This window comes from Andrographis paniculata, unplaced genomic scaffold (assembly GCF_009805555.1).
Source record: "Andrographis paniculata isolate CXL003 unplaced genomic scaffold, ASM980555v1 Contig52END, whole genome shotgun sequence".
Taxonomy (NCBI): domain Eukaryota; kingdom Viridiplantae; phylum Streptophyta; class Magnoliopsida; order Lamiales; family Acanthaceae; genus Andrographis; species Andrographis paniculata.
In genome coordinates, this window is record NW_026137587.1 from 3,864,705 (window position 1) to 3,873,254 (window position 8,550).

Consider the following 8,550-nt stretch of genomic DNA (forward strand, 5'->3'; position numbering starts at 1 on the left):
ACCAACAAATCTTCAAATAAATCATAATACAGGCAAGACACAACTATAAATAATCTCCCCCAAGATCATATTCAAGTATGTATTATTCAATACACCAAATAAGTCCGATATTCATTTTCTTGCTCCAAGAAGTTGTTTAATTACTAATGTTTCACCAGAAACCATCCATACTTAGAAAATTTAAAGAGATGAAAATATAGGGGTACCTACCAAAGTGTCTCCTGAGTCGACAATAAAGATGTTGCCGGTGACATACTCGGAAGAGTCGTGAATCAAGTACCTAAGGAGGGATGTCAATGCAGGATCTGTTGTCCCAAGAACTCTCAGAGGGACGATTTTGCGAACCACATTTTTAAGCCATGCTTTCTCTACTAAATCTTTGGTTATCTCAGATTTGAAGAGACTTGGTGAAATGGAGTTGACTCGAATTTTGTCAGGTCCCAATTCCTGAGCCATCACCTGGAAATGGCAACATGAAACAAACAATCATTAATAAATCAAGATTATAAGCAATAAATTAAACTTCTTTAGTAACAGATTGAAATGGAACAATCCTGTAGTTGTGTTATTAATTGTCTGTTATGACATTTCCACACATTGAGCATACATTTAGAAATTTAGGAAAATCATGAATGATCCTTCTGTGTGTATGCCATAAATTATTATTTATTATTATTAAAAAATGTATGTCTCAACTTCATATTGAATTTCTATCTCACCTTTAAGCTAGCTAGAAAATGCTTCATTTTATCTCATTCACATTTGATTCCCACACATCTAAAATTTTGACTCGATCAAAAGATCTAAGGCGAGCAAGAAAGTTCAACGGAAATAGGAAAAATATTCAATCTTTTTCAATCAGTTGAGATGAGAAATGTACCGTTGACTAGAACCTGAAACTACAACCATAAGAAATAGAGTGAGTCAAATTAAAAGAGATACAAGTTCCATGCGTAATAGGTCGGATCGTTTCTTTTTGAACACTTTCTTGTCGGTCTAGTAAGTCCTCGAATCCTTCAAAGACCTTGCTAATTCACTCTACGCTAGCACAAACATGATAAAGGAACTCAAGAACACAAAATTTCATAAACTTGTTGTACTGATTTAAATACTTGGCGTGGTGTATCCCTATTTATACTCAACCATCCCTTAAAACGGGTTAGGCCTTAGCCAATTTATTACAAGATAAACCGCGACACCCCGACCTGCAAGCCACGCAAAGTCGGACGTGTTAGGATCGTAGACCGGCTCTATAGGTCAACACGAGTCCTTTCAGCGTGGGCATGTCAAGATCGTAGACTGGCTCTATAGGTCAACACGAGTCATTCTAGCGTACTTCTGTCCTCACTCATGCGCACCCTGAGAAACTTCTCGAGGGGTCACCCATCCTCAAATTCCTCTTCTTTCGGTAAGTCTTCCGAAAAAAATAATGCGCACATTGTTGACATGAGTAACCTATTCAATGCATTTAACCTATATTCAATCCTGGATAGTCTGACACCGGCTCATCCACGGGAGTTGACCTAGCACCGGTCTAATTCCGGGGGTATTACATCCTCCCCCAACTTAAGAATGCAACATCCACGTTGCATCCCAAGAATCTTCAATTGTTAGGCCCGTCAACACTCTACGATCCCGACACGCCCGACTTTGCGTGGCTTGCGGGCCAGGGTGTCACATAAACACAAACTAAGTTAGGAAAAATTGCAAAAATTATCATGTACATATGCCTAAATATCACTCTTGTCTTTTAATTATCACTATAGCAAAATATATTCTTCAAGTATCACAATTTTGTTATTTTGGTATATTGACCGTGCGTGAGTTTCACAGCTTGCTTAATCCAAGCGCTTCTGCCATTGAATGCACATGGCACAATATTGAGTACTATAAAATATGTATATGATATTTTAACAAAATTGTGACACATACAAGATGTATTTTGTTGTAATATATACAAAATATATTTTACTATAGTGCCCATGAAGTGTAAGTCACTGCAACTAAAATAAAAATTCACATATAATCAATATATTGAAGTCGCAAAATTATGAAACGTGCAAAATATATCTTACTAGAATGACAATTAAAAAAAAAAAGTGATACTTAAGTATATGTACAAGATATTTTTTTGCAATTTTCCCAACTAAGTTATAACTAATAGACATACATTAACTTAGCCAAGGGGTTTTAAATTCTTCTGGAGAGTTCATTCACTTGAGTTAAGCATGCCCTTAATGCCTCAAACTACAACCTGATATCCTCAAATTGCCTTAACATTTTGGCTAGCTCCCAACTTGTCTTAGACTCGGGTAATCCTCGCCATTTGATTAAGTACATTGTGATGGTGGTGGTTTTAATGGCACACCACTCTATCATCCATGATTTCCTCTTCAATTTTATCTTATATTGTCTACACTTGGTTGAGCTCTCATCAACACATTTAGACTTACTTATGGATATCGATGTGGTACGACTTTAACAACTCACATGGAACACTGGATGGAGTTGGAATAGTGTCTTGGGTAGCTCCACCAGGTAACCTATTTCTTAATAGACTCGAGCCTCATCTCTAAAGGCACTATATCTTCAAAATATTGCTTTATATCATAGATAAGTCATCTACAACTAAAGTTTTTTATTCTTTTGCATGATTTTTCGGACATGTGATGTTTCTCCTTGAGCTGCCAAGGCAATCTCAGTTGGCCTCATCCCCCTTAACTCAAATATCATCTTTCTCCTAACAATCAGTGCTTTTTTGATATTTGAAGATTTCGCAACCTTATCATTCTCCGTTCTTGCAATTTGATCTTGCACTCTAAAAGTACAAGGTTGTTAGTTATAAACAACTCCCTTAGCATGACAACCTTAGCCCATAATGCTTTGATAAGTTCATACATTGCTCGATCTTGCCTCTAAGTTGACATAGATCGAGGACAATATCTCTATTCACAACTCATTCTTCTTGAGTTGGAAAATTCTTTGTTCCATCTCGTTAAGCTTGTTACGATTACCTACGATCACCTCTACCTTACCCAACATGTTCACAAAGGATCCCATGAAATTGAGAGACTTATCTCTCGCAATCCTCTAGTTCTATTTTGGTTTAAACTCAGGCACATTGACACTATTGTTGTTGTTTGATATTTTGTTCGAACTTAGCTTTGATGCCTATATTGTTTTTTCTTCGAACACTTTTTTGTCAACGTAGAAATTTTATTATGTTTTCAAGAACCTTACTAATTCAGTCTTGCTAAGCTAACACAGACACAATAAAGACGTCAAGAACACACACAAAATTTCAAGAATTCTTTGTATTATTGCCGATACTTTGTGGTTTACTAATGAAGGGTGTAATCATATTTATACACAATAATACCGTAATGGATGGGTCAGATCTTAGTCTATTTATTTCAGGATTTTTAGAAACTTTGGGAGAAAATAATGAGATTGTCTTATGTAAGGAGCCTATATATAGACAATATAAAACAGACTCAATAGATTCAAATATAAGTAATTTAATATATGGATTAGATCAAATCTAAATATAAATCTACTAAATCTAAAATTGAAAATCTAAAATATCTCAATATCTCCCCTTAAAGTCAAGTGGTATAATAGAAACCAACTTGAGTTTGATAAGAAAGTTGAATCCAAACGCAAAAGACGCAAATAAAAACAACAGTTGCTTGTTTGTCATTGTCGTCGCTGCTCTACCATGTCAAAGCCAGAAACAATGCTCTCAACTGAATTAAAGTCGAAATTACGTGACTCTCTACTGGAGCCGAAAACGACATAACTTCTCTATTGGAGCAAAAAACGACGGGAGTACTCTCCACAAAGTCGAAAATAACGGGACTCTCATTGCAATAAAAAACATGGCTTTGGAAAAACGCAACAGACGAATCGCAGACAAATGCACAGACATGACTTCAATCGTAGAAAAAATCAAGATTCAAGACAAAATCAAACTCAGAAAAAGAAAGAGCTAGAAACTATAGTAAAAATTTTAAAATTTGGAGACATCTTGGTACATCCCAGGTTGAATATACCCGGAGAAACGCAGGTTGGTAGGCTATATATCTACGGCAAGAGAAAAATAGGCTCTAATACTATGTTAGAAATTTTGACAGGAAAATAATGAGATTGTCTTATTCATCATCAAAATAAGGAGCCTATATATACAGAGACAATATAAAACAGACTCAATAGACTCAAATATAAGCAATGTAATATATAGATTGGATCAAATCTAAATCTACGAAATCTAAAATTAAATATTTAAAATATTTTAACAAGGATAAACATAAATTTAATCAAAGGTTCTAGGAGCAATTTGAATTACCTTAAAAAAAAATAGTTTGAAAATTATAAAACTAAAAATATTTTTAAACTGAAAAAATTAGCATATGATATCTTATTAATATAATTGTATTTTTCTATAATTTATTTTAAATTTTTATTAATTATATTTAAAATTTTAAATCATCTAAATAAAAAGTAATTTCTACTTTAAAATTTTAATTTAAGAAAACTATGAAATTAAAAATAAATTTATATCGAATGTAATTAATTGTAACCTACAATTTATTTTAAAATTTTATAAATTATATTGATTTAATTATTTCAAATTATTATTATAATTAAAAATTTATATTTTTAAATTTGATATTTCAATTATAATTATAACTTTTGATTTAAGTATAATATAATAATTAAAACTAAAATTCAATTATATTTAAAATTTTAATTTAAGTAAAAAATATAATAAATTAATTATTTTAATTTAAAAATATTTTGATTTATTTGAGAAGATAACCTAACACAAACAAATATTGGTTTACTCAAAGAGCATTGGAAGAATAGTGGTTACGAGTCTTCACCTTATAAATATTTCATCTGTCATAAAAAAAAAATATGTGCATTTGACTAGGCATGCAATTTTTTAAAAAATAAGTAAAAGTAATTTTTTTAGATAAAAAAAATGCAGAAAAAAAGTACAATTTTTTACTTAAAAAAAATGTAAATAAATTTAAATGATAACAAAAAATAAATTGAATAAATTTAAATGACAAAGAAAGTATAAAGTGTTTTTCAAGACACAAAAATTAAAATGTGCTAATCCAAACGGAACTTGGATCTTTCTAGAATTGTCAATCCAAACGAAACTTAGATTTTTCTAGAGTACTCTGGAATGTTGAGAAAAGTTATGCCCAATCAAGATTGTAATCAAAATAAATAAACAAAGTTGAGAAAGCAAATAATATGTTTGAATATAAAACTCAAATTATCTATTTTAATTATAAAAATACGGATATATTTACAGTGATATATATATATATATATAAATCTTCTAAATAAAACAAAAATCGTATAAATATTTTAAATAAAATAACTATCATAAATATAATATGTTTGCTTCTAAATATATTTTACCATATTACATCAATCAATACCTTAGTCATTGAGTTAACAGAACCCTTGCTACTGACATAAGCAAGGCCTCCGAGTCGAAACCCACGGCCCACACCGGAAGTAGAAGAGATATTGATAATAGACCCGGCCCGTTTAGCCTCACGCATAAGCATACAAACATGCTTAGAAACCAACCAAGTACCAGTCATATTCGTCCCCACTATTTCATCCCACTCTTTCTCCGACAGATTCCATGGAGTGTGCACTCGACCTGCACACACATACGTAGACATATATATATATATCTATATATATAACCCCGATCACATGACCTTTTGCGTGTGTTTCTTTTGATGAATTTGAAAAAAATTTGATTTGATTTTGATATAAAAATAATATTTAATGGGATGTTTTGTTTAAAAAAAAATGACATATTTTTTTTTAAAGAAACACATAATCTAAATAATAAAATTTAAAAAAATTATGCTAAAGAAACATCGGTAGGTAGAAAGTAGTTATCGGTAGGTAGAAAGTAGTTAGAAAGTCAAATATATATATATATATATATATATACATGGAAATTTTGGTGCGCACGTCTCCTCACTCAAATCATTGGTTTTCTACAACCATTTGTGGTAAGGTAAAACCATCCACAGTAAAAAAAAGAACTCTACAATAATTTCTCATCACTTCCATATTTACATCACCACATCTTATTTTGTTTCTTTCACCTTGTAAAAAAATACATACTATTTATATTTATATCAATTTAATTTATTTTTAAAATAAAATTAAAAAGAAAAAAAAAAATTGAAAAAAACACCCGATCCACAAGCAAGCTACTACCACTACTTCAAATAAACGATTTTCCGATACGTACAGAAAGTAATTTCCTCAATTTTATTATTATTTTTTTAATTTTTGATATATAGTTTTTGAAAGCCTCTTCGGTTTGAGTTTGAGTTTGAGTTTTACCTCGAACACCAGCATTATTAACCAAAGCATCAATTCTGCCGAACGCGTCCCAAGCCTTCCGTACAGAAGCCTCAATCGCCGCACCGTTAGCGCTCACGTCGAGTTCGACGGCGACTGCTCTACGCCGATCCACGACGGCGCCGCCGCTGTTTATCTCGTCGCATAGGGATCGCAGTTTGTCGGTCCTCCGCGCCGCCGCTATGACTCGGCAGCCGGCCTTAGACAAGTCTAAACAGAACTCTCGACCTAATCCGGCGGAGGCGCCAGTGACCAACACTACCTTGTCCTCCAGACGGTGCCATGGCTCCAGAAACTTCGCCTCCCTCTCCCCCATTCTCTTATCTTCTCTCCAACCTACTCTTTCTAGGAAAGAAGATATGGAATCATTTTCTGAATTTTTGGGGCGGTTTATTTAGATGTACCACGGAGCGTTTGTTAATTTGATGTACTGTACCATTTTGTGTTGAATTTTTAAATTTTTGTAAAAGGATACCGAGTATATATATATATATATATAGTGTATAAGTATATATATTGTGTTCATACCATAAACCTTTTTTTTTCTTAAAACATCGAGGGTGTGGTTGTTTGTGAGTTCTGGATTTTTGGATTTGAATTTATAAATAGTAAAAAGTTGAATTTTAACAGTAGTTTGATTCCATATAAAGTGATATTTATGTGATATTTTGAATGTAAAATAATTTTTTAGTATAATATAAAAAAAGAAAAGTAATTGTTTGATTTGATAATTTTTTTTAAAAAAAAACCTGTAGTTATACCACAAAAGAACACAACCTCAAGTTTGTTTCTTTAACAAAATTTTTTTAACATATTTTTTCAAAAACTTACTTCTTTCGTTTTATTTAATTTGTCCATTCTTTCTATTTTTGTCTGTCTCATATAATTTTTGATTTCTTTTCTTTGGAAATATAATTATACATTTTAATCACATTTTAAATTTCATAATTTATAATTTTTTATTTTAATGAAACTATTTAGTCATTTTAATCTCAATTTATAATTATTTTTATTAAATTATAATTATATTCACTAATACATTTCTTAAGTACTTATTAATTACACAATACTTAAAACTCCGTGTCTAAACTAAATGAGACAAAATAGCTGAACCATATGCAATTTTCTATATATCATATCAAAAAAATTTCTTCAAACCAGAACACGAAACAAACACACCCCGTAGTTTTATCTTTATTTTATTTTATTTAAAATAATTTTATAAATTGTACTTCCTCATACTCGTAAATTATATATATTTAGTTGGATACGAAAATTAAAAAAGAACTATACTTTAATATTAAAATATAATAAGTAGAACGCAAAGAGATATATTATAAGAAATTTATTAAAAAGTAATTGAATAAATAAAAAACGTGAAGATAAATTTATTATCATTTGTTAATTAAAGTAAATATAATAAATTGCTAGTAAATAAATTATTTACAACAATAAAATTGTATATAAACTTAATAGAACAATAAAAAAAAAATAGCTATATAATTTTGACCTATATAGAAAATAATATTTAATAAATAAAAGAAGAAAAATTATATAAAATATTAAAAAATTAAAAAAAAAAATTGGTACTCTAAATTAAAAATAGCGATGATTACCAGATGCGATATAGTAATAAAAGTAATTTAATAATTAATGCTAATTAGCTAGTGATGTTGCCCTTGTTTTTATTGTGCTGAATAAATAAAATATGGAATAGATTAATTAAAATATTATTTTTTCTGAATGATGCTATTAACGTTCTAACATGATATTTTTATAACGTGGATTATAGTTACATCTAAATCAACTCATATTAATTTTCAGGTTTAAGTAGATCTTTGTTTGTCACGTAACAAAATATTCATTTTTTTAATAATTACCTTTACAATCAACTCCCACTCTTGCCCCCACCTTGGTCCCTGATTTTAGTCATTTTTACTTTGTTGCTGTTACATTCCAATATAATACTAATATTTCTAAAACTACGTGTTGAAAACAAACAAATACCTAGTTATGAGACCGGAAAAATATTTATATTTTATAAAATATTTGTGTAGAGCATTATACATCTCTTTTTAAAATATCCTTTAAAAAATAAATAAATAGTACATAACTCTTATTTCAAAAGCACAAATTAGCACA

The 8,550-nt window shown here is 30.2% G+C and overlaps 1 protein-coding gene across 1 annotated transcript; it reads right to left on the reverse strand.

The window, feature by feature from the left end:
* LOC127254529 (uncharacterized) lies at nucleotides 1–6,876 on the reverse strand. The gene is made up of 3 exons (XM_051279672.1): nucleotides 6,391–6,876; nucleotides 5,457–5,686; nucleotides 1–459 (listed from the first exon to the last, which is right to left on the reverse strand). The coding sequence occupies exons 1-3, from the start codon at nucleotides 6,722–6,724 to the stop codon at nucleotides 181–183; spliced, it is 843 nt and encodes a 280-aa protein (XP_051135629.1). The 5' UTR covers nucleotides 6,725–6,876; the 3' UTR covers nucleotides 1–180.
* Between the last annotated feature and the right edge of the window lie 1,674 nt (nucleotides 6,877–8,550).

What these genes read in the sequence shown, in the direction of transcription:
- LOC127254529 (XM_051279672.1), bottom strand. Translation starts at nt 6,724, where the DNA reads ATGGGGGAGAGGGAGGCGAAGTTTCTGGAGCCATGGCACCGTCTGGAG. An exon ending in TAATAATGCTGGTGTTCGAG is followed by an intron (nt 5,687 to 6,390) that starts GTAAAACTCAAA and finishes ATGTGTGTGCAG; the next exon opens with GTCGAGTGCACACTCCATGG. An exon ending in CTGTTAACTCAATGACTAAG is followed by an intron (nt 460 to 5,456) that starts GTATTGATTGAT and finishes TGCCATTTCCAG; the next exon opens with GTGATGGCTCAGGAATTGGG.